Source organism: Lichenostomus cassidix, chromosome 1Aa (assembly GCF_008360975.1).
Source record: "Lichenostomus cassidix isolate B80296 chromosome 1Aa, HeHo_3.0, whole genome shotgun sequence".
In the NCBI taxonomy this organism is placed as follows: Eukaryota; Metazoa; Chordata; class Aves; order Passeriformes; family Meliphagidae; genus Lichenostomus; species Lichenostomus cassidix.
In genome coordinates this window covers 14,810,404-14,836,493 of record NC_139480.1, presented here as the reverse complement: position 1 = coordinate 14,836,493, position 26,090 = coordinate 14,810,404, and the positions used below count along the sequence as shown (strand labels likewise).

Genomic DNA, 26,090 nt, shown 5'->3' with positions numbered 1-26,090 from the left:
AAGCTTTATAAAACAACACCAGCTCTGTTCCCTGTGGTTTGCAGCTAAAGAGAGTGAACACTCAGTTTTGAAATGGGAGGATGACAGCTTCTCTCACCCTAAAAGCCAATGCAAACACTAAGAGCCAATGCTTTTACTGCTGGACTGTAAATACTGTGCTGCCACAGTCTGAACGAAGCCCTTCAGCACACCTGGGCAACATCTCAATGCTCCAAAGGTCCTCTCCAGGTGGAGACAGAATCAGAGGACAGCTCTGCTCTCCTTGCATGGAGACAGTTCTGTCCTCCAGCTCTGCAGCACCAGCTGGGGCAGGAACACTGCCAAGGAGCAAAACCAGGAGTGCAATTAAGACAGGTTTTACACAAGCACTGCTGGAATAAAACTGCACTTGGAGTGCAATTTTTCAGTCATTATATACTCAGAAACACAGCTTTCAAATATATTCACAGGGCACAGAGATTTCAATTCAGACCTAGCCTTAGCTGACACAAGTCGTGGTTTTTCAGTTACATGATCCTAATCTTGTTATTGCATTTTCTACTTTGGAAGGGAAAAGTAATTTTCTAAACAGTTATGCATGTGAGTCTTTGAAACCAAATATTTCAAGATCCACAAAGCTTAATGAAGTTGAAAGTGAAATTACCTGCTTGCAATTTGTTGCCCAAAGTGGCAGAAAAATTACCAAAAAAAGTGAAATGCCAATGAATCTTAAAAAGCATGTTGATGCTAATCTTCTGCATAGATACAAAGAAGAAAACTCACCTGCCAGTCTGCTCTAACCCCATTCAAGCTTAATCTTGGCCAAATTCCAGCCTTGGCAAAGGCTGTGTGAGCGATGGTGGCAGTGATGGTCCCTTGTAGGGAGCACAGCTGGCTGATCCCAGCACCAGCCTCTGCTCTCACCTCTCCTTTACCTCCCTGTTTCCATGCTGTTACAGCTGTGCCCCTCAGCATTGTCACACCCATGCTGGGCTGGGCCAGGCCAGGCTAACTTTTCCTGCTCTGAGGCATTGGCTCAGCAGCTCTCAGCAAACCTGGGATCTTGTTGCCAGTTAAAATCTCAAAATTCTACATCACCAGGAAAGTCCTGCTCCTGCACAACAGAACCCTGCGAACTTCTACTCTGTCACCATGCTGAAAGACAGGAATTCAGTTTTGCTAACTTGCTGTCATGAAGTTTTATTATAAGCTTGGGGTATTCCCACTATGCAGCCAGTCCTTAGAAACCTATCTAATTTGGATGGGGTATTCAGCTCTTCCTAATAGCACTCCATTTTGATGCATGGCAAGATCCAATCATTATGAGGTATATATTAAGACAGACCCACAATAAGGAAATCCCTATGAATTTGCCTTTTCCTCAAGTACAACAATGCATTCTCTTCTCCAGGAAACAAACCAAACAGCCTCAGACCTCAGCAGTTAACAGAAAATTAAGTCAGTTGTGTGAAAACATTTAACATTCAAGACTGCTTTTAAGCCTGTAAGATTTGTAATTCTGATTTATGTAAACACCTGAAATGACTACTTAATACAGTTTAACAATCCAAAGCATTTTTTATAAAACTATGTAAAATGAAAAATAAGTATCTGTTGCTTGGAGTTCATTCCAAATGCTAAATTTGAACTTCATTCATTCCTCTTCCAGAGTTCAAAGAACAAACACACAATTAGTGTAAAATATATGTACTTTACTAGGGACAGGTATTTTAAAAGTAAGGGGAAAAAGAGCATTTCACTTGTACATAAGGGATAGATTTCTTATTTCATACATGATTTTTATATTAAAATTCTTGTATGTGTAACTACTATTACAGAACAACTGAAGATATCCCATGATACCTACTGACATAAATAGCACCATACAGTCCAGCAAAAGTGCACCAGACTGGCTTTAGTCCTAAACTCCTTCAGCACTAGCAGTCAAGAGCTGGGACTCTCTAGTTGACTGGCCTTAAGAACATACAGATCAACAAAACACACATTTATTATGGCTTTTATTATTCTCAGGCGGCAAATTCTCCAAAGTCCTTCAATAAATAATCCCAGGTGTTATGTTGCTGGTTCTATTTTGTCAATCTCTTCCTTCTTTGTACTCTCCTCTCGGTTTTTGCCCTGTTGCAAGGTATACACTGATGGGCCCATCCTCAGGATCTTCCCACTGCCCAGGCACTCGTCCCCCTTGTAGAACACAGCAAACTAGGAGATAAACACAGGGAGAATCTTTTCAGCAGCTGCAAAAACCATGGTGAGCATCTGCTCTTAAAAAAGCCTAAAACAAACAAAAAATCCCAAATCACAGAGGATTTGTTGGCTCACATAAGTGTAAATATAGACACGCTCGTGGAAATTTCATCATGAGTTTCGACAAGACTATCTCAAATCTCTTCAGTTACTGAGACAGAATGGATTGTGCTGGAAAATTTCCTTTCCAAAGGGGATGACATAAGTAACATCATGTGTATCTTCACTGTACCTTCCCCAGACAGCTGTGCCCAGCCTACAGTGGCACTTCTCAAAACAGGAAGGGGACCAAAGACTATGGCAGCAGACCATCTGCAAGGAAGCAACTGGAGCTCCCTGATGTGCTCAACAGGTTCCTGCAGGAGAGGGGAGCCCAGAGCTCCTGCCTTGCCTCCCTACCTGGCAGCACAGAGCCTGCTTACAGGCTCAGCACCTCCTGCCACTCAGGAGCTTCTCATGCCACTCACAAGCTCTGGCTGGAGTCTTCTCAGCTCCCCCCCACTACAAACAGTTCTCAGACAATTTCCCTCCTGATGTGTCCCACAGGCCCCCAGGTATTGGGAAGGGTGGGTCAAATGCATGCTGGGAAAAGGGATGCAGGGAATGTTTGAGAGCCACTGTGCTGGGATGTGATGGAGTATCTTTATATTAGCAGTGTTAAAAGGCATCTCTTTTAACTCTCAGTACTGCCCAGGACAGTGGATGGAATTCTTCAGACACAGAGTCTCACTAAACAGGTTTGAGTACTAAAGCCATATTAAGCAGCCAATTATGAAATTAATGCCTTTTAAAATCTATTTCTTGCAAACAACAACAGCTTCCATTTCTGCATATACAACAAATTACCAGAGACATTTCTATGTATTTCTGAAACTTGTAAGCAAGTTTTTCAGACTATACAGATAACAACAGATAATTTAAAACTAGAAACAATCTCCTTAAAAATAGTTGATTAATAGTCAAAATACAGTAGGCCACTCTTGTGCAAATAAATTAATTACTTTGCTCCAGCTAATAAAAAAGCAACTCTGTTTCCTTAGCCAGATAAGGTAAAACACAAAAATGGAAGGAAAACTACTTCTAATAACTTACCTGTCCAGGTGTGATAGCTCTTGCTGGCTTCACTAGTGTTACCCACACACTCCCATCTTGGTTTAGAGTCAGGACACACGGCACTAGAGCAGAAAATGATCAAACACCTCACAGTTAACCATTATGTTCACGTTAAAGAAGGAAAACCTAGGCTAAACACATCCAAGTCAAGATCCTACTGCATAGAATTGTTTCATAAGACACTGCAGAAACAGGCTGCCCAGGCCAAAACATTTCCACTAATACTGCAAAACTACACTAACAGGCTACCAGAGTTTCACAAACTTAAATAAAAATAAAACAAAACCCAAGGTTGCATTACCCAGCGCCATCTGGTGCCGATATCTGAAATGACAGTCCATCATCTTCTCTCTAACGAGCTCCGCCGGAGGTTCCTCTGCTATCCAGTGCACTCGGTTTGTCCGCAGCAGGTCTCTGTACAGAGCAGGGTGATCTCTGGATGGTGCCTTAAAACACGTTTATTTATCGCTGATATTTTTGCCGAAGAGTGTGTAATTTGTAAAGTGAAGCATGAAATACACAAAAAGCATCAAGCCATAGCAAAAGGAAGGCAATATGAGCAAGAAAGCAGTAATTTATTAGCACTGAAAGTAAGCTAAAGCAAGCCTGAATGAATTGTCAGTCTTCTAACCCTCACAGTCATGTCACTTTTTGTATGCTTTCCCCTCCAATAACATTTCTGCCTTCTTCAAGCTGAGTTCAGAAATCTGACCTCCTCTATCCTATCTCAACAAGATGCTCCCTCCCTCTTCTCCAACTTCCCAAAGGGGCACCTGCCCAAGTGCCTTTGACAAACTCACTGCAGTTGTCAGTAAAAACATTTTCTTAGCCCTCCTGTCTGGTTCTTCTCAATTCTCGTTTGATTATGGTCCCCCCTCACTGGCACATCAAGAAGTAGCAGAACACCTCATCATAATCCCATCAGTATCCAAGAAGAGTAACAACTGCATGAACAGGAAAAAACATTATCAATGCTAGCAAGCTGCAGAACTCTGAGCCACTTCATATGATTAGCCATTAACACACCAATTATTTCCATTATTATATATATTCTGCCTCAGTTTTCAAAATGATAAAACTGTGTCACTGGCTCCTCATTCTTTTACTAGAAAAACAAAGCAGCAATGTATCATAAACCAAGATAATACACATTTTATAAACCACATTATAATAACTAAGATAAAACTCTCATACTTTAGAATAGAAAATGAGAGCTCAGGAGACTGGCTGATTCTTTTCAGTATCTGCTCTTTGCTAGGAAAAGCTCTGTGCCAAAATCTAAAACAATTTGGTGCTCATGAAAAGCCTGTTTGGAAAAGATGTTTCACATCTGCTGATGCTACACTAGTTGGTGCTTGTTTCCCCCAACAAGAAAGCCAAGGATTCTGCCCAGGTTAGGCTCACATTCCATACAGCAGCAGTCATAAAATGCTTGCATTAGTCATTTGCAAACCCAGCGTTAATTAACTCACCACATAGACATCTCCAGTGCTGACATCTTTGTCTACAACAAACCAAGCCTCCTTCAGGCCTGCCAGCCGAGCCCTCTGGCCTATTGTGAAGAGGAACCAACCTAAGGAAATATGAAAATAGAATGCTGCTAGCAACTTTTCATCTTTTACTTTCAGAAAAACACATTAAATCATTTCCCCAAAACTTTACCACTAAACAAAGAATAACAAACCAAGCTGTCTTAAAGAAGAGGGTCAGTCACAAATCAAACTAACATCTACTTGAAATTTAACCTTTACCTGAAATGCAAACTAAAGATTTAAAAATAATCTATTTTAACTGGAACATTCTTAGGTCTTATAAAAGACAAACATCTCTTTATTTCAGTTTCAATCTGTGGGTTTGCTACCATTCAGTTTTGCCAATCTCCCTTACTTTTATGTACCAGTATAACATCCTATTACCATAAATTCCTTGGGAAAGGAACTCAGTTCTGGCAGCTTGAACTGAAGACAGCAACAGAAGGAACACACAGGAGAAAAGGAAAGATTAAGGTGCCAATGTTTGATGATATCCAGCTGTGCATCACTGAGGTGCATGGTGCATTTTTTTCTGCAAAGTTAAAGTACTGAAGAATCTGGCACTGAAGCCCAGTCACTTTGAAAGGATTAAGTGAACAATGGTCTCTTGGTATTAAAATAACAACTACTTAGTATCAAAAGAGTAACCCTAATAATTATTTGCTTTCTTGCAATATGGAACAAATAATCAAGAATCAGTTACAGTTCAAGACTCTATTATTGTATACAGCAAATTTTCCATGATTTAACAAACTGGGTAAAACCTGTAGGCTCCTTTGGAATTTCCCAAAATTTGTCACTCTGAATACAAGCAGTATTATTCCATTTACCTAAAAGTAAGTTATTAAGGTCAGTTAGCCAATTACCTTTGTGTCTTCCCATCACCTTCTTATCTTCAATGGAAACAAAGTTACCTGGTTGAGGTTCCAAATACTAACAAAAAAGAAGAGGTAAGTCACAAGACAGCCCAAGAAAACCTCACAGTGTATTTCAGATTCTGTCACTACATCCTCTTGAAGCTGAAAAATAACTCTTCAAAAAGCTAACTCTGCCCAAGCAGCTTACTGCTCCTTGATGCTGCTCTCACAGAAAAGCAGGAAGGGCACTATGAGCAGTAATTCTAGGCTTCACTTCCCCTATCCTCACATATGTCAGGGGACAGCAGGATCCAGCATTTTGTCCCTCTCACATTCCAACCATTTGTCAGAGCCTGGCAGGCACCAGAGTGCATGTTCACTCCTTTTGCTACAGAAAATGAGTGACTGCTGGTAGAGTGGCAAGATACTTCCTACAGGCTGTGAGTGTTAGCTTCTGACAAGGCTTGGGACTGCAAAGGGAGGTGGGACATTGCTGCTTACTGTGGGCCACAAGTTGCTGGAGATTTTCCTATAGACAGTGTTTGAAAAACTGAACACCAGAACAAAACAAAGACTGTCACAGATTTAGTGTTGCTCACCTCAAGAAGGAAATTTTCAAAGTTCCTTTCACCAATGAAACAGACCCCCATACTCTGAAAAGGAAACATGGAATTGAATCCATAAAAGCAGAGAAAAAACATTTGAAATAATGTCTATTAATAATCTCTCCAAGATGTTTTTTCCCTCCCATGTATCCCACACTATCTTAGGCATCTCATAAACAAACCCACAACATCTGCTGCAACATAGGTAAACTAATTCTACATAGTATCAGTGAGAGTTGTAAGCACAGAAAGTAAAAGAGATAATAGGAACTGGAACATCTGTTCAATAAACAAATATATTAACGTTGGTGACTAGATTGTATGTATATTAAAAACAGAATTCTCATTTATATTAAAGTACAAAAGTAACAAAATGATACGGTGATGGTCCATCTCTTGAAAAAAACACTTTCAAAATCAAATAGGTTTTTCTTTTCCATTCAGTTACTGCTGATGTTCTTCAAACACCCATTTACTGAGGCTGAATATAAATATGAAAAGCAATCAAGGCAGCATCAGCAACACAACTACTGCCTGCATCACAGATTTTAAGATCAACTCATGAAGTCATAGTTCTCAGAGTAATATAATTTTTTTTAAGACTAACTGTGGAAAAACAGTATGATCCAATTTCTAAAGACATGGTGAAAAATAATGCTAGTGAGGAAGCTCCAAAAAGCAATGGAGAATAAAGACCAAAGGCTTCTCCTTTGCTCTGACAGAGGATGCTTTCCTTCAGGCTCACAGCATCCTACACATTTGCCCTTATCTGAGTTCTTCTGATATACAACAGCAGACAAAATATCTGTAAGCTAAAATACACAACCAACCACAAACTCCTAAAAGTACTTTTCAGGAAATAGTCAGCTAAGAAAAATTATTCCCAATCTATTATATTATTCTTTTCTGTTAGAAACAGATGGGTTGTCACAGATTAAAGTTGAGAAAGTTCAAGAAAGTCTGTTTAGAGGGAAATACAAATCAAAAGAGTTTTAAGTGTTACCATGCCTCTTTTTTCTTTAGCACATGATGAAGGTCATGTTCTGCTGCTATCTTCTTTACAAAACCTTTTGTTAAATCCCCTAAAGGGAAGATGGTTTTCCTCAAAGCATCCTGTGAGATCTGACTTAGAAAGAAGGTCTGGTCCTTAAAGAGATCAGCCCCTTGAAGGAGTTTCACAGCTGCAAAGTGAAATACATAAAACATCTCAACATAACTACCATTAACAGTTCAACTTGCTTTAGTATTTTGTTTGACAATTAACATTGTTGTTTTATTATTTCCAAATACATGTTAAAGACAATATTGTACATATTTTCCAAGATCTTACTGAAAACATCTGGATAGTTTCTCATCACTGAACAGATCTAGAAGATTCCAGTTTTGTACTGTGCAGAATCTTACAAAGTCTTGCACTGCCTCATCTATTTCAATAGTGCATGTGTCACTGGCAAGGACACTGACAATACAGAAAATGAAAACAACTTTCACATCTGCTGTGTGTGGCTAGCTCAGGTTTTTCCCATGAGAATTTTTCTTGTGTTTTGTAAATAAAGATAAAGTTTGGATGTTATTGGAACAGTGTCCCAGAACTTGGACAGTGCAAGCCTGGCCAATCAGGCCTGGGGGAAGGCTTCTGACCGACCAATCTGGGTGACTTTTGAGAACTCTATATATGTGATGAAATCAAAACAATAAAGGTCATTCCTTCTTGCCACTGAGAACTGGTGCCTTCATTACTCTGCTAGCTGCTCAACAGCGACAGCTGTGAAAGACAGAATGAAGATTCAAATACCTTGGAGCATACTGTTCTTCAGAAAAAAACTGTTTTGCCCTGAAATCACCCTACTATGAATCAATGATTTGAGCAACCAGTGGAGTAATTACCAATGCTCAGAGATGAGAGTTTGACACTTTTCTTTCAAACAGATGAAATCTCCTGATAGCCCAGTTGAAATAAAATTGGTACAGTTTTTCAATCATGTTCTGCCCCCTCTCTTTAAAAGTTAATAGCTCTGCTGTTGTACAAACACTACTTCTGTGTTTTTTCACTCAAACACAAAGTACAGGCCAATAGTTCAGCCACAACTGGTAATACAAAATTGCAAAAACAGGCAAGGAAGCCCATCACAAAACACCACATCTGTGAATCACAGTCTGTCACATGAATAGACTGTAGGCCCAGTTGGGGCCATTTCAACTTTCCAGACATAAAGTTAAAACAAAGAAACAAATAAACCCTTTTAAGTCCAGAACAAACAAATGAAAGCAGGGAACCTGTAATGTAAAATGATCACTGTGGCAGCTTTGCACAGGTTTAGTTTATAAGTTTTTTCTCCCTTTGGGTATAGCATGCTTCTCACCATATATCAGACATTCATCTGACTCTTAAAACAGAAAATATTATGTTTGACAAGTCAGGGTCATTCTCAGTAATGTAAATACCTTGTTTAGCACAACCAACCTTCTACAAAGATTGGGGTTTAATTGGTAATCGTGTGTAAGGTAACAAACATCCCTTATTCTGTGACACCAAATATAGTTTAAATTTTTCTTTCATATGTAGGATAGAACATGAAATGAACACACAACTTACTATTTCTAACTTCAAAACGGTTTCTGAAAAGCCTTTGTGGTCTTTTAGTATGTTTCTGTTGAAACACTTCCTCATCCTCCAGTGAAGTCCTGGCATAATGCCCAGTAGCAATTGCATCTGCTCCTATCAAGGAAAGAAAAAACAAATGTAACATAAATGCACGAACTTGAAATTCAAAGTTCAAAACAGGATTGCAAACATACAGTAAGAAAAGCAGAAAGCAATGAAAGAAGAAAACCTATAAAGAAGTCTTATACTGACAATAATTCTACTCCTACTATTTAAATAATGCAAACTAATTCACCAGCATGCCAGGACTTGTGCTTTTGTACTTTAAGGACCACCTAAGAATGTAAAACTTAATGGTCAGGTCAATGCATGTCCCTGAAATAACTCTGTTCCTACATATGAGCAACCTAATCTAGTGGAAGATGTTCCTACCCAGGGCAGGGAGGGTTGGACTAGATGACCTTTAAAAGTCCCTCCCAACCTGACCCATTCAATGATTCTGTATGTAAAAGCAATCTTAAAACCAAATACTTTGCAATTACTGACATACTAGCACAGAGATATGAGTTAGGCATGCACATGAACTCATATATTTCCCCACCTTTTAAAGAGTTTGTTTCCTTTAAGCATTTCCACAGCACACTTTCTGTACTGACACACTTGAAAATGCCTTACCAAGGTTATCCATAGCATAGTGCAGAAAGTAGTTGAATTTGATGTGCTTGTTACATAAAATATCAGGATTAGGCGTCCTTCCCAATTCATACTCTTTTAAGAGGTCACTGTAAAATAAAGACTCTAATGTCTATCAGAATCATTAACACACATAGTAATATCAGAAACTGGACACTGTTTAAATATCACAACCTGAGTCCCAGTCTCAGAGAAGACCCAGTCATAGTAAACATTTTATGTTAGAAATAAAATACCCATTAGATTTTAACATGCAAAAATCTAATATTTAGAAGATTTTCTACAGAGTGCACTGAGGACAGGGTCAAATTATCACTTACAACCTTGTAACCCTGCTTTATTAAATTCACATTCCCTCTGGGCAAACATGGCTGCCCACTGTGCACATCCTACTCATCTCTTATGGAATTATTACTTTCAGAATTGAACGACCCTATTTAATTTTTCAGTGGGACAATACAGTGATACACACCAGGAGTGTCTCAGCTGAACAGACAATAATTTCAGCTGCAATAACGTCACCACAAGCAGTCACTCATGGGGCTTAATTTTAGAGACTTTTTCCTGTCCTTTTTTTCTTTCCTTCTGAAAATCAAAATTTCTCAGACTTATGTTGTAGTTTTACACTGCTGCATAATTAAAGTAATTAGAATTATTCGCTTAAAAACACTGAAACAATAACTAATGACCTGGAGCAGTTCTTGTAATAAAAGGTGTTTTATGGTGAATAAACCTTTAAAGAGAGACCCAGAGGAGCAGCAAATTTAAGTTCAGTGATGACAGCAAAGAAAATAGGATTCGGAAACAAACCAAGTCACTTGTAACAGAATGTTAGGAAACACTGTGCTAATAAACTCCGAGAAGTTTTGTAGCACTTATTCATTGTCTCACACTAAAAGGGAAAAAATGGAGTGAACTTTCCCAGAAAAGGGCTGTTTTGCTGTTTTCTTCACTGACTGTCCAATAGTTTGGCACTCAGCCTGATGTCATTTCAACATGCAGTACTACTAGCATGACCAGGTTACTCCTCAGTTTCATGTAAGGTAATGACAGCACTGCTTAAGAGGGGATGATGAAGATCAGGGAACAAATTTTATGTACTTAAGTTCAGTACATAATGATAAATTATGCTGTTTTACCATTGTGTCCCTTCTCCTACTTTCCAAGAAAATCTTTCAGCTTTTCCTATGCAGAACTTCCCTTAAAGTGCAACAAACTCACAGAAAATCTGAGCACCCTCTTTAGAGAACAGTTTCAAATTTAAGTTTAAGGAAGCAAGGCTAGGTCACAATCATTTTGTGCTAAATTGATAATGTAAATACACTGCATAATGTAACATGCACTGCATAAGTTACACACACAGACAATAACAGACAATAACCATTAAATAACTTTTTTTCAATTTGCAGTAAGGTTGAAATGAGCTACAACAAAGCACTTTCTACACACTCACAGGAGAGATCTCCTACTAATTTTTAAAATAACATATTAAGAACAAGATATAAATTCTGACCTTAAATATAAATGAGAGAAAAACTAGTTCCTCAATATTTAACAGGCTTCAGGGCATTCTCTTAGCACTGATAATACTGCAATGAATTGCCATTGATCATTATCGGTCCTTTCTTGCTTTTCATCGTAACACGGTACCACACAACTATACTGAAAGACCAGCTATTGTAAATGTGTTTCTACCTGAATACTTCATTCCAGTATTCTTTCACATAGGAAACCTGGTGGAATGGGATATCGAGCTTCTGGCACACCCGGTAAGCATCTTCACAATCTCTGTCAATGGAGCAAGCTCCCTGTTCATCCAGAGGGTCCCAGTTCTTCATAAACACACCTGTCACCTGGTAGCCTATGAGATGAAGGCGACAATGGCTTAAAGGTTACATTCTTACAGCCTGGACTCAAAATCTGAGTTTCTCGAGACTGGCTTTAGTAACTGCATCTTTCTGAAGAGGTAAGGAGCTCAGTGCTAAGCTTTAGTTAGTGTACAGCTGTGGTTTCTTCTGTAGGCAATAACTAACCCAAGGTCCTCTGGCAGCCTAACGCGACAATAAGTCACAACTCCCTCCCCATCCTTTACAGCTGTGCTGCAGCCCCCGCTGCCCTGCTCCCCGCGCTGCCCCGTTCTCCCCGCTGCCCAGCTCTCCGCGCTGCCCGGCTCTCCCCGCCCTACCCTGCCCAGGCTGGGGCCGCTCCCCGGGCCGAGGGGGCGGCTGAGAGCGGGGTAGCGCCGGCCGGAGCGGACCCGGCTGCGCGAGTCCCCGCAGCGCGGCACAGGGCAGCGCCGAGCCCCGCCGCCCTCACCCCTCGGCGCCCGCCCAGCCCCGCACCTCGGCGGCGCAGCAGCAGCGCGGCCACGGCGCTATCCACGCCGCCGGACACGGCGCAGGCCACGCGGCGCCCCTGGGCCGCCAGCATCGCCCCGCCGCCGCTTCCGCCCGCCCCGCGCTCCCAGGGCGCCTGCGCGCCGGGCCGGGCAGCGGCGGCACCGCGCGGCCGGAGGGAGCCCAGCGGGATGGGGAGGGGAAAGGGCAGGGACAAGTCTGGCCTTTATCAGGCCACCCGAAACCCGCACCGCTCCAGGCACCACCCCTCCCGCTGCCCCTGAGCCCCAGGACCCAGCAGAGGGAGTTGGATGAAGGAAAACCTAGAACAAAACATCTCCCTTTGATTGCTTCATGTGCCTTATATCTGAATAAAGCCGAAGTTTATCGCAGTTATTTAACCCATCTGTTAACAAGCTGTTATTTAATCCTTTGCCTTCAGAAATTCAGGTGGTGCTTTTGATTTATTCCTCTGGTATTCGATACTAAAATGTTTGTTTCCAAACTTGCTACACCACCCTGAAGTCCACTAGCTTTTACCTACATAGAAATACTAGAAAAGTCTACCCAAAACATGCAATAAAAGTTGCTATTTTGTACACGTTTAAGAAACAACTGATTTATTTTAAATTAAAACTCTGTTGTACATACAGGAAAGGAATCAAAAGACAATTGGTAGGAAGTAAGGAGGCAGGTTTCCAATTCAAAGAATATCCTTTTGTTTGAGTTAGTCCGATAATGGTTTTGTTCATGGATGTGCTGCAATGGATGTATTTTAACAATGTTGCTCTCACTATATCAAGACTGTTAGAATTCTCTTTTGTTAACGCAGTTAATCAGACAATCTACAGCCATCTTCAAAAAACAGTACACCTAAAACACTTCAAAGATCACAGTTGCCAAGAATTCTTCATTTCAGTTCAAATTCAGAACTTGAGTAGAGGGGAATCCAGATTTTCTTTGTTTACATCAGGGCTCAGAGTGATAAGAGGAGAACTCAAATCAATTAGCTGAAAGAAAAACAATAAAATTTAGCTAGCGTAGTCAACTGTCATGCACAGCAACTAGCAGCTATAATCTGTATTATTCTCAAGTACTTTTTTGTTTAGGGTCCCTATTAGTATCAAGAAGACAAATACAAACATCACACTCAAGCTTTTGAGTTCAGGTTTTTAAACATAGGCAAGCACAAGTTTCTCACAAGATGGTTATTGCCCATACTTACCTTAAAAGCCTAAAAGGCTTTTCTAAGTTTCACTACTATGCCTATTCTGGTGACAATACCACTCAGGCAGGACACAGCACTTTTGAATTCCTCCTCCCAAAGTCAGAGTTTTGCAATCCTCTTACTGACAATATCTAAAGGAATCTACCTTCAAGCCACTAATGTATAAAAAACGCTCGCCCAGAAATGCTTGTAAAATTTAGAGCAGATTCCAACAGCACACATCTTGCAGCTAAGGAGAGCAGCTGAACAAGAGAGCCAACCTTTCTTTTTTGATTAAAATGAGCTGCTGCCAATAACTGAAAATGTGCAATAAAGGGGAAACAAGAGTAAGCATGCCAATTCTCCTGAAGACAACATTCACTTCCTGCTTCAGAACTGTTTCATTCTATAACAAATGCTTTAAATACTAAAGCTCTTTCTCATCCTCCTCCTTTTCCTATTTGCAGATTGCTCACTGAGCTCTAGCTCAGAACACATTGTTTGATTTTAAACATGACATTCTCTTAAGAGCACCTCATTATGTATATTATATTGAAATAATAGTAAGTAATTCCCAGAGTATTGTGGAACTGCTCTGCAGACAAGGGTATGCAGCCAGTTGACATTTTTCTGCTAACATACTTGCACCAGATGATTTGAATAAAACTTACCTTTATCTGTCCAGATGATACAGGCTTTGGAGAATTAATCTTACTCACTTCGGGAGTATTGGAAAGGTCAATCAAAGGTTTACTTTCACATTCAGAAGCGTGTGGGAGAGACTTGTCTACTCCAGTATCTAGCAGTAAGGCCTTTAAAAAAAAAATTCAGATTTTCTCCTCTGCTCACCAGGCTTTCTTGATATAAATTGAGGCAGTCAATGTAGCTTATACAGCTATAATAATCACAGGACAGGCTTAATTTATATCTTGGGTATTTTTCATGCAGGATTCATTGCACACAGTGCAAAAACCTCAGCTCCTGCTCTGTCAGTGGCTAGCATCACAGGGAAAATGCAGTAAGACAAAGCAAAAGAGATCCCTTCAGGCATAAAACAGTTTTTCACTTAAAAGTAGTTAAATTTAAAACAGAAGATTAATAACCCTCTTAACAGTTAAATGATTTAACTACAATTATTGTGCAATGTTATTTAGCCATATAAACTATTCTCACCAGCTTCACATTCATAATTATCCTTTTGTCCAGTTTAACTACCCCATACTTGTACTAAGCATTTCTGAAACAGACACTTTATGCCACTAGATAAGCTAACAAGGAACAGACTGACACAATAACATCGAGTAATTAACCTACAGATTAGAGTATTTGTAAATCAGTAGCCACTTTGTCAGATTCATATTTCAGAACTACAACTTCAGTCCTTTCTTCTTAATGCCTGTGGAGTGCCAGCTTTCAACATGAAGCCACTACATTCCTGGGAAAGGGGAAGTGTTCACTGAACTAACTACCTGACACTTAAGTTTACTGCTATATGGACTTTGGGGTTTAATCCTCTCTCACTGTATGCAGATTTGCACTCCTGTTGGGTGACTGAATTTAGATACAGCAGTGTTTTGGGTCTGGGTTTCTTTTTAATCCCTGAAGGAGCTTTATAGCTGCAACGGGAACTGCCCTGAAACACTGCTTTTCTAATTGAATCCACAAGGATTTCACAGTACTCTTCCAAAAGTGGAAATTTAATATAAAATCTGCAAATATTTGACAGTGCATTTGAGATGGGAACATTATTAGTGGAAATACTGAACATATGATGTTCAGTGTTAAATATAAGCACTATATATATGTAACCATGTGCTAATTGGTTACATGGTTACAGCTAATTGGGCACCACAATACAAAAAAAACATTAAGCTATTAGAGAGCATCCAGAGGAAGGCAACAAGGATGGTGATGAGTCTGGAGGGGGAAGCCTTATGAAGAACAGTTGAGGGCACTTGGTTTGTTCAGCCTGGAGGAGACTGAGGGGAGACCCCACTGTGGTCTTCAACAGCCTCACGAGGGGAAGCAGAGGGGCAGGTACCAATCTCTTCATTCTCATGACCAGTGACAGGACTCGAGGAGAAATCATGACGCTGAGTCAGGGGAGGTTTAGGCTGGATATCAGGAAAAGGTTTTTTACCCAGAGGGTGGCTGGGCACTGGAACAGGCTGCCCAGGAAAGCGGACACAGCACCAGCCTGACAGGAGTTCAAGAAATGCTTAGTGTGATTCCTAGAGTGTCCTGCACAGGGCCAGTAGTTGGACTTGATTCTTATAGGTCCCTTCCAACTCAGAATATTCTATTATTTAATGATTCTAACGCATTTTAACTTCATGTATACTGAAGTGGTTTTCCTACTTATCCCTTATCTTGAAGTAATTTGGTTTCAAGCAGTTTACTTAGTAGTTTTGTAGGAAAATGTATTGTCATTTATTACCTCAGGTTGTTTCTCTTCAGCCAGCCGATTCTGTACTTCAGTCAGCTCATTTTGTATTTCAGCCTCTTTTAATGCATTTTCTACTCCTTCTGTAGAAGTTTTCTCTGGTGAGAAGTTAAGTGTAAGAGGTAGCACAGGTGGAGGAGATGTATCATCATCTTCAGAAGATGTCTGTATCTTACTCTCTTGTTTCTGTTTAGAACTAGGAAAAAGAGCATCAGCAATAGAGTTCTTTAACCAGCATGAACTACTGAAGATAGACAAGCCAACTCCTAACCACATTTTCTCCTTTTTTACCTCAAGTTTATGACCAAAATGTTTCCCATATTTTTATCCAAATAAATGCTAGTTACCCGCAAAATACAAAATATTTCATTCTGCAGGATATTTCATTCATGGGTAGGATAGCCTACCCATGCAAAAAAAAAAAAAAAAGGAAGGAATTATGAAGAATTTAAACTTATTTGACATTTCCATCCAGCCTAAAAATCACACAAGGTATTTTGCTCGGGTTTTTTTTAGACTTGGAACTACTAGCAAAGAGGCATTGATCTTGTATATCACTGAGCAACCCACTTCAGTCTCTGGTGAAAGGAAGTACTGACACTGGCTGGGGGACCAGAGACTGTAATCTGATTAGTATGATAAAGTCATTGTAGACAGAATAATTGTTTCCTTTAGAGAAAAGACTATTTGAGATATTTGGCCTAAGTAACATGACACAGTTTTCTAGCCATGAATCATTCCTACTTTAATACGTTTCCTCTCCACCAGCCACAAAATAAGCCTGCATACATATATATGGTCCTTGTCAGAAGATGCTGGGCTAATAATATGAAAGCAACACTACTTTCACAGAAAACACAAAGAATTAAAACATAAGTAAAGCTGCTCAGAAAATAAAGTTCAAGTCAACTAAATCCTTGCCTTTTTGACTAAGGCTTTAAAAAATGTAATTTTACAGATCATTGGCAACAATATAAAAGTTAAAAGTAATACACATTTTACTCAGCTATTTCCCTTCATCAGAAGGCAACAGCAAAATAACACCAACACCAAATCTCGTTTCAGATCATCAGATACAAGTCTTAAATTGTTCTCTAGCTCCAGAAATACAAATAATCTCCTATTAAAATTGTAATTCTTTAATGTTAGATATTGACTCACCTCAGTACGGTTTATAGCACTTTACCTGTCACAAGTTATAAATTTTTATTAGGCCTATGCAGCTTTTCTTTGTTCAAATGCTTTATTCTAACATTTAGCAGAGGTCCTTAAAACCCAAGAGTCATCACTAGAATTCATTCAGAGGCAGTTTGCCTACAGTACTCTTCATTTATGAAGATTTCTGTCTTACCCAGCTGTAAAAGTCTTTTTGGAAGAAAAGCTGAAGCTTTGCCGAAGAGATGCAGCATGTGGAGAAAATGCTGTTCTTGGTACAGTTTTAGGAGTCACTGCTGGGAATCCTGAGATCCGACGGACAGGTGTAGGTAGGCCAGACCGTTTCACACTGGCAGGAGTCATGGTGGCAGACCTCTCAGGGAAACAAAAACTCTGGAAGACCTTATCTTCTGAGGCTTTCATAGGAGTGCTGACTGCCATGGCACTAGAAGAGGAACATGCCATACAAAACCTTCTAGAAACTGTTAGAATAACACTGTTCTACCAAACTGTAGAAATCCATTTCCCTTTGGTCAGTAAGGGAATAGTGTTCACCTTAAAGTTGATAATCACAGCATAGTAAGGGCTTTACTTGATAAGAAATTTTAGGAATTATTTTAGTCTATTTAGCACTGCAAAGAAACCTCTTCTGAATAGAGTGGGAGAGGTTATTTGGTTTAGTTTTGGGGTTTGATTGGCTTTAAATCAGTTCCAATAGGCATTAATACATTTAATTTGGCAGGTCTCAAGGGATTAGACAATGAAATTAGAACTTTTTTAAAGACTGTTGCAACACCCAACCACACTGCATGTTAAGAAGGATGCCTCAGTGCATTCAATTTTCAGTGAAGCCCTACCTTCCAGGTGTGCCACAAAATGTTAATCCAAGAGATGGTGGTGCTTTAGGTCCTGATTTGTTTGGTGTTGCATCTAAAGAGAAAAGTTTTAACTGCTATCAGATTCACATTTATTCCTTTTATAGCAGATATCTTTCCGTTAAAATACTAATTCTTTCCCAAAGGTGGACAGAAGTGCAATGAAACAAATAACAAGCCTTCGAGGTAACATTTGCTTCTACTAAGGTAGAAGACAGGTCATACAAAGCATATGCTTACCCTGAGTCTTCACAGGAGCCTTAGTCTGACTTGTGGAAACACACAGAACTCTAGCCCTGGGCTTTGGACACAGGCTGCCTTTTGTTGAACTTCCATCTTTATTCTGCTGGCATAGCTGCTGCAGACTGGAAACAGAGCTTGGTCTCTGAATTCCACTGCCTGCAGTCTCAGATGATGTTGCAGAAGCTGAAGATTTAGCCAAGCTTATAGCACTAGATAATTTGGGGGTACTAGCTGATCTCACTTGCTTCCTGGACTTCTCAATATTGGCAGCCTGCAGAGATGACACTGTGGTAGGTCTGACAAGGGCCAGTCTGGTTGTACTAGATGAAAGCTTAGAGCCACTCACACCAGCTTTTGATGATATGCTTGATTTTCCTGAAATAGAAAGTTGTACTTCAAAATCATCGCTTATTGCTAAGTTTTTGACTAAGCAGAATAATTACACTAACATGAGAAAGAAAAACAGCAATTTAAAGCATTTAAATTTAGGTTCAAACAATTCAAGTTGAAGGAGAACATATACAATTACTGAAAATTTACTCCTCAAATTCTTCATCAATTTTATCTTATAGTCTTCTCACCAAATTCCTGAATTACTGCAATCAAGTGAAAGAACATTCTTCAAGGAATGCCAAAACAGCTTGCAGATTCAAGTTACTTCCAGCATTTTCCCCCAGCATAGCTGGCCCTGTTCCCTTAAGCAGCCTTTCAAGGACATAATATTTTGAGTTACACTGATTAACACCACAGGCTAAACTACCCCACAAGCATTTTTCCCCGATTTCTGTACAGTTCAAACTTTTAGTCTGTTACTTTCATTAACAGGATGAACCTTGATTAGACAGTTCTATTGCACAAAATAGTTCTTACTAAGCTTATAATAATATATTAATCTCCCAGAAACAAGGTGCAAAATAAAAATTAACTGTAACTTGGTATTTTGACAGATGTACAACAACTGTAGTCCTTACATCTGTCAGTGCTTTTACGAGACTATTTTCCTGATCCTTTGAGGCTTCCTGAAAGGTCAAATTGATGGCCTCAAAATAGTACAAGCCTCTCAGCTGTGTTATCTCCCTAAACATGTTTTATCTTACATGCTTGAGCAAAGCTCATCCTTTACTTAGGCTTACAGAAACTTGGAATGAAGCCTTCCACCTTCCTTCCAAATTTCAATTGTTTTGATGGGCTTTTTTTCCTCCTTTTTTTCTTTTAATTCCCATTAGGCTAGTTTAGAGCATTCAGAAGCTCACATTCTTGGCCATAATAGAGAGGACCATGCATAAAAGGAACAGAATTCCTAGGGCATTGCTTCCTTTCTAGCTGTGTCAGGTGCTTACACGTAGGCATTGGGCTTGTATCAATCTAGTTTTTACAAATTGTGGATGTCTAATGTTTACCTTTAGTCCACAGGGATTTACTGGGCTAGCCCTGAAGATTTTATTCTCCATACAAAACATTTCTCAGTGCTTTTATGTACTGGCCACCATTAAAACATTTCCAAATCCAAAGCCCAGAACATGCTTAGTTATTTCAAAACTGATTTGTGGCACAAATCGGTAGTAAGGGAAATTACCTTTTTTGCCTATAGGAGAAATGGGTAAACTTGAATTAAGACTTGAGTTCATGCTGGAAACTGATGATGATGATGTAGTCTTTCTTGAGAGACCACTGGCAACACCAGGAGGTTTCAGATATGTCATCTTCCTTAAGCCAGGCTGAATCAAAGAATACAGCTTATTCAAAAGCAAAAACATGCCCTATTTAACACATTATTGTGCCATTACTTATCTTGGTATAATAACTTTTTACTTGTGTATTTTAGAGGAGGTCCTTAACTCAGATTATATTTTAAAAAGTGAATTTTGTTAGATCATTGTATCTGGATTTTTATACATAACTGGAACATCAGCTCTAGGAGAACAGTTACTTTTATCCCTGACACAAACTTTGAGTATGGACCTAAAGGGATTAAAGAATAAAAAGAGTCAGCCCAGGCACCAGTATCTGCTGGGCACTAACCAGCTGGAAAGCAGCTTTGCAGGCACAGCCTTTGGGAGTGCTGGTGGACAAGCTGAACGTGAGCCAGCAACGCACCCTTGCAGCAAAGAATGCTGACAGTATCTTGGGCTGCAGGAGCATTGCCAGCAAGTGATGGGAAGTGATCCTACTCTCTGCTCAGCATGGAGAGCTTACACTGGAAGATCTGTGTCCAGTTCCAGGTTCCACCATATGAGAATGATTTGGAGCTACTGGAAACAGTCCAACAAAGGGCCCCTAGAGTGATTAAAGGCCTGGAACATCTCCCATGTAAGGAAAGGCTGAGCTGGGATTTCCTCAGCCTGGAGAAGACAAGGCTCAAGGTGAATGTCACCGGTACATAAAAGTATCTAAAAGGACAGTGGTCAGTGGTGGCCAGAGGTGCCCAGTGACAGGACTAGAGGCAATGGGCAGAGTAAAACACAGAAAGTTCTACTTCTGAACATCAGGAAACACTTTTTTTACTTCAAGGTTCACCCATCACTGGCACAGGCTGCCCTATGAGGTTGCCAAGACTTCATCCTTGGAGATGTTCAAAAGCTACCTGGCCATGGGCCTGGGCAAATGACTCCAGGTGGTCCTGCTTGAGCAGGGCATTGGACCAGATGACCTCAAGAGATCCCTTCTAACTTCTACCATTCTATGATTCAGTGAAGTAGCACACAGCATTCAAATAGGCATGTAAAGCTTCAAAGCAACTGACAGCTATAGGTATACTACCTTCATACAAATTTTGGCAACCTTTTCATATGGTATAGTTAACTACACACATCAAAAACGTTCTTACAGGAAACTGCTCATCACTTACCTGCAGCTAGTGCTGTAAAAACAAAGGCACGCTTGTTAATCCAACACATTTACAGTTGCTCTCAAGTACATTCATTGTGTTACAGACTTAAGAGCACACATTCAAGAATGGCAAATACAAAACATAGATTACTTTTTCTTAAAATCATTTTACACAACAGTTTTAAATTAGAAAATACACTATATTAGTTTCCTTTCATCTCATCAGAAATATTACAGAAGTTATTTTCATATTAAGGAGGCTTGCTATTACCTTACTTGGTGCAGGAAGGACTTTTGTATTTTGCACTGAGGAACTGCTGCTGAATGAAGACTCAAAGACATCTGAACTAATACTAGATTTATCAGAAATCACATCTTCAGATGATCCCATGCTGTTCAAGTCTCTTTTTGTAGAAATACTAGTAACTTTTACTCGTTTGAGCTGCAAATTTCAATGCAACATTTTAAAAGCTAATTGTGCTCCTAGAAACTACTATAAAGCTTTTTACACACATTGATTCTGTTCACACACCAAGACAACAGTCAATGAAGAGGCCTCTGAACCTAGTGAAGTCTTTAGACTAATAGTCTGAAGTATGTCTAGTGAGTGTATTTGCTAAGTACCAGAACATGCTTGAACCAAGATATTGGACTTCATCTTAAGGACAGTTCTGCAACAATTCATCAGCACAAAGCATATAATCACATTCACCCACACACTGTTCCATACTGTAACAGTTGTTCCTTACAGCTATACTGGACTCTCCATTTAATACAGTTCCACTTTACTCTGGCCTCCAAAAGATAAGACATTACAATAGTAGACTGCATCATGCAAACTGTTCAGACAGTGGGATACAATTGGCTAGTTAAAGCATTAAGATCATGTCTTTTCTTACAGCACCCAAAATCAAGATGAAATTTATACCACAGAGAAAAATCAAAGAGTCCCCTAATTTCTATAGGTGATTACTCTTAAGAAGCCACTATCACATTTCCGGTAAAATCTGCAGTACATACTGGAGCCTAAGCCATAAAGTGTAGAGCAATAAAATCCAGAAGATATTCTATCTAAAGACTGGGATTTGTGCTCACAAGGTCACTAACACAACTGTTTCCTTGTTATCTCAGACTACCTTTCCACTGACAAGGATTAACAGTAAATAAAGCCACTTTTACACAATAAGTTTAAAATTAAGTGTAAAATAAATTACACATGAAGTATAACAGTGTAGTTATTTTACCAGCAACACAGCAGTGTTAGAAACCAGTCAGAAGAGAAGCCAGGAATTACAGCATTCACAAAACCAGAATGCAGTGGAAAAGAAATTTGCTTGCCAATGCTCTACATTGCCATAATATATAAAGTAATTGGCTACTATACCATAGTACCTGCCCTAATTTTTTTCCTATATATATTTTCTGACTAAGGATCTTATGAGGTAGAGAAGCATCAGAAGATTAAAGTTTATTTTTAAAAATAAAAGTTTGTAGATAGGTTAAACATTCCTAAACCACAGAGGCCTTATTTGAAGAAAAAGTTGCCCAGATTCTGACTTACCTTGTCAATAGTCAACAAGTTGCTTTTTCCAAGAGTAGATGAAGGTTTTGCCATTGGCAGTTTGCCAGCTGCCTTTGTATTTGTTTCCTTAGCTTTCTGTTCCTCTGTCAGAGCGAAACTGGTATTTTTTGTAGGAGACACAGAAGTTTTAACAGGGCTTGTGTTAGGAGGAGCAGGAAGAGCATGTTCTTTGCCATCTGCCAAAAGTTTATTTGATGCCTTCTGAAAACAAGGTGGCAGCTGACATGCTGGGCTATCCTGCACATAGAATGTCTCCCGTTTAACAGCCCTGGGACTTCCTTGTATATTCTCGTTTCTCAGTATTTTCAGCTTTGACTTTGGGTCCTCCACAAACGTTTCTACAATCTTGTTTTCCTTTTCTTCTGATTGGCTTATTTTGGCCTCCTTGTTCTTGCTTCCAGTCTCTATTTGCAGTGCCAACAAATGAGCTTCTTTGAAAATTTCCACAAATTTCTCTCCTTGAAGGGGGCTCCACATGGGTTTATCATCAAAAGCAGTCACACTCTTTTTTGCTTCAATACTGGCAGCAATGCATCTTTCTTTGTGTCCCACAGGTCCAATAAAAACTTCATCTTCATTTCCACTACAAAGTAAAATAATTTAGCCCAGCACCTTATATGTATCTACTTTGAGGGGTCTACAGTACTTACATTACTCACCTTGTTGAGGAGAGTGAAAGGTCAAAATCAAATTTTTCATCGGTGAGAAGAGGAAAGTCTGAAATTATAACAAGGATTTTGTCACAGCATGGATTTGCAATGAACATGACTGCATCATGCTTTGACAATTTGGTGACAGTGATGTCAGCTGGCAAAAAAAGCTTTAGCTACCAAGTTTAAATAATTAAAAGAAGAAAAATATGGATTATGTCCAAGAAATTTAAGGTACAATTGTAAATATGATCATAATTGTGATATGCCAAATATCATTAAATAGTTCAATGGTAATTTCTAAGCATCTGTAACAGGAACATGGAACGTAGCTTATCTGCAGCCTCCAATCAAAGTAAGTGAGAACATGTAATCTAGAGCTATGTCACAATGCATTTGTCCCACCCATCAGTTCTTTTCTTGTTAAGGCTACCACAGAACAGTAACAGGAATCAGTGAGAAAGACTAGTTTTCTTGTTAGTTAATATATACACTAAATAAATCAGCAGCTGATGGATAAGGGAAGGGGGGAGCTCAGATTAGATAGATAAGTGAGGTTGATGACATCAGTCCCTACTACACAAGCTTTTGCACCAGTGCTCTACCAGATCCTCAGGAGTCTTCTGAGACTGGCAACAGCAGTCCATCCAAGGAAATGAGTACACCGGACGTGATATAAGGCAGATAGAGGATGTCTACTGATTTGAGCTGTCCTAAGCTATAAGGACATACACAGGAGATAAACCACGTAAAAATATCCCAACACGTTCTCCACCTACCATTGCTCATGCATACATCCAGCTTTTCTTCAGTCACATGACTCAGACTATGTGCTGACATTTCTTTTACTTCCTCCATAGTATCTGAAAAATACAAAGTAGCCACGAAATAGGATATAAGAAAAAAAAAAAAAAAACTAAATACGAACAACAGGGTCATGAACTTTGATAACACTGCTGAATTAGGGAGGAGATAAACATTCTCTTTGAAGACTCTCCTAGGTAGGGACTGCCACACAGAATAACAGAATAGTTAGGTTTGGAAGGAGATCATCCAGTCCAATCCCCTACGAAGGCAAGGTCCCCTGCAGCAAGTTACACAGGAACGCGTCCAGCTGGGTTAGCAATGTCTCCGGAGAGGGAGACTTCATGACCTCCCTGCACAGCCTGTTCCAGTGCTCCGCCACCCTCGCTCTAAACAAGTTCCTCCTCACACTGAGGTGAAACTTCCTGTGTTTTAGTTTATGGCCATTGCTCCTCGTCCTGTCGCTGGGCACGACCGAAAAGGTGGTTTATGGGACGTCATACAGCAGCCCGCCGACGGCCCGACGGCCCGACGCCCCACCTCAGGCGAGCTCGCACAGGTCCCCCCCACCCCTTCCCGGACCGCAACGGCGCCTCTGCCGCCGGGAAGCGGGGAAAGGCCTCCGGACCGCACGCGGGGGCGCCGGGGCAGGCCCGAGCCGAGCCGAGCCGAGCCGAGCCGAGCCGAGCCGAGCCGAGCCGAGCCGAGCCGAGCCGAGCCGAGCCCGCCGCCGCCCGAGCCCGCGCTCACCGCTCGCGCCGCACCGCCCCGCGCACCAGCCGCGCCGCGCGCCCGCCGGCCTCGGAAAGCGCGCCCCGAGCACGTCACGCGCCCCGCGCGCCCTCATTGGCGGGTTCGAACGATACACGAGCGCTCCCGGTGCATTCTGGGGCTTGTAGTTAGCAGGGCTCCGCAACGGCCGCTCCGCCGGGCTGCGCAGGCGGCCCAGCCCCGCTCGGGCCCCGCCGCGGGTCATCCCTGCACAGCCGTGCTTGCCTGGCCGCCCTCGGTAGCTGCGGTGGTGGCAGCAGCGCAAGGAAAACCTCAGCAGGGGGCGGGCGTTGCTGGAGGTCTCGCCTTCAGGCCGTGCCGGCGTGCGCGGTGACTCCAGGCGCAGCCGCTGTGATGGCTTCGGTGCGGCCTGCGCGCCGACTGCTTTAATTCGATGTGCTCGTCCTAGTAACTTAACTTCAAAAGTGAAGTCATGTCAGCTATGTCAGCCTGGATATAGGAGGAATTTGCTCATCGAAAGGGTTGTTAACCACTGGAAAGTGCTGCCCAGGGAGGTGGCAGAGTCGCCGTCCCTGAGGTGTTCATGGAAAGGCTGGCTGTGGCACTCAGGGCCTGGTCTGGCTGACAAGGTGCTGTTCAGTCGAATGTTGGACTCAGAGGGCTTTCCCAACCCGATTCTGTGAAGGGAGTATATAGCTAATCCTAAAGTGGCATGAGGAATAGTGAGATCCCTGAATGTCAGTCACAGGACTGGCAATTAATAAGTCCTGACTGATAGGACAGTGTTAAAAGTAGATTCATGTTAGTGAAAAACACTAGGTAGACACCACTCCTCACATTTTTTCTAATGTTTAGTGCTGCATGGTGCTTAGGTTTCTCTCCTAATGCATGCATGGCCTCAGAAATTGCGTTCCAGTGACATATTCTGTTCTAAGTATTTTGGGATGACTAAATCACTGGGCTGGAATTTATCAGCTGAATAAGAATAGTTAATCATAACCTACAGATTTTCATATAGATGAAACACTCTGCAACACTTTCTCCACTTGGCCATTTGTGTTTTTTTACCTTCCATGGAACCCTGCAAGCAGTATATATGTAACTTGAGTACATAGCAAGAATCCTATGTATTGGCTAATATGCCCAGTAGATGGTTGGGACAAATAGGCTTCTGGGCTAATATTAACATGCTCATCTCCGACTTTTCCTCCCTTCACATCAGCCCAGAAGTCCCTGCTGACTGGCAGTGGTCAATTTCGTGGGGAACTGTCAGGCTTTGTTGCTTGTAAAACAGGCCAATCCTCATTGTTACAATTTCTGTCTTCCAGGTTTTTACCTCAGTATTTTCTACCCATTCTCTTTGGTGTTTTCCTCACTGGTCTTTGAATTAATATTATTGATTAAATTATTTCAATTCTACTTTTTTACTGTTCTTCTCTTGCATTGCTTTAGCCTGTAGAATGTCTAATAGCGCAACAGCAATTTTTTTTCAGCAGGTTGAGCAAGGGTTCTTGTGTTAATAAAACTGGGCCGTGCACATAACAAAGGATAATTTTCCACAAAGAAAATTATGATAATTAAATAA

General features: G+C 40.7%; 2 protein-coding genes across 6 annotated transcripts; both read right to left on the bottom strand.

The window, feature by feature from the left end:
- Positions 1-1,980: 1,980 nt before the first annotated feature.
- Positions 1,981-12,115, bottom strand: TRMU (tRNA mitochondrial 2-thiouridylase). Its single transcript, XM_085041410.1, has 11 exons — positions 11,992-12,115; positions 11,345-11,510; positions 9,632-9,738; positions 8,948-9,070; positions 7,360-7,532; positions 6,346-6,399; positions 5,756-5,822; positions 4,830-4,930; positions 3,659-3,803; positions 3,337-3,419; positions 1,981-2,199 (listed from the first exon to the last, which is right to left on the bottom strand). The coding sequence occupies exons 1-11, from the start codon at positions 12,077-12,079 to the stop codon at positions 2,053-2,055; spliced, it is 1,254 nt and encodes a 417-aa protein (XP_084897536.1). The 5' UTR covers positions 12,080-12,115; the 3' UTR covers positions 1,981-2,052.
- A 462-nt stretch (positions 12,116-12,577) lies between these two features.
- On the bottom strand, positions 12,578-24,428 carry GTSE1 (G2 and S-phase expressed 1). 5 transcript variants are annotated; one of them, XM_085041383.1, is made up of 12 exons: positions 24,314-24,428; positions 23,749-23,832; positions 22,979-23,042; positions 22,299-22,902; positions 21,009-21,179; positions 19,485-19,626; positions 17,906-18,283; positions 17,648-17,720; positions 16,987-17,235; positions 15,630-15,831; positions 13,864-14,004; positions 12,578-12,995 (listed from the first exon to the last, which is right to left on the bottom strand). In XM_085041383.1, exons 2-12 carry the CDS (start codon positions 23,825-23,827, stop codon positions 12,912-12,914), a joined length of 2,187 nt encoding a protein of 728 aa, XP_084897509.1. In that variant the 5' UTR covers positions 23,828-23,832; positions 24,314-24,428; the 3' UTR covers positions 12,578-12,911. The 5 variants fall into 5 exon arrangements, with proteins under 5 accessions (XP_084897509.1, XP_084897500.1, XP_084897523.1 ...); XM_085041374.1 differs by lacking the exon at positions 24,314-24,428 and adding an exon at positions 24,002-24,149 and having other exon boundaries at positions 23,749-23,828; XM_085041397.1 differs by lacking the exon at positions 22,979-23,042.
- Between the last annotated feature and the right edge of the window lie 1,662 nt (positions 24,429-26,090).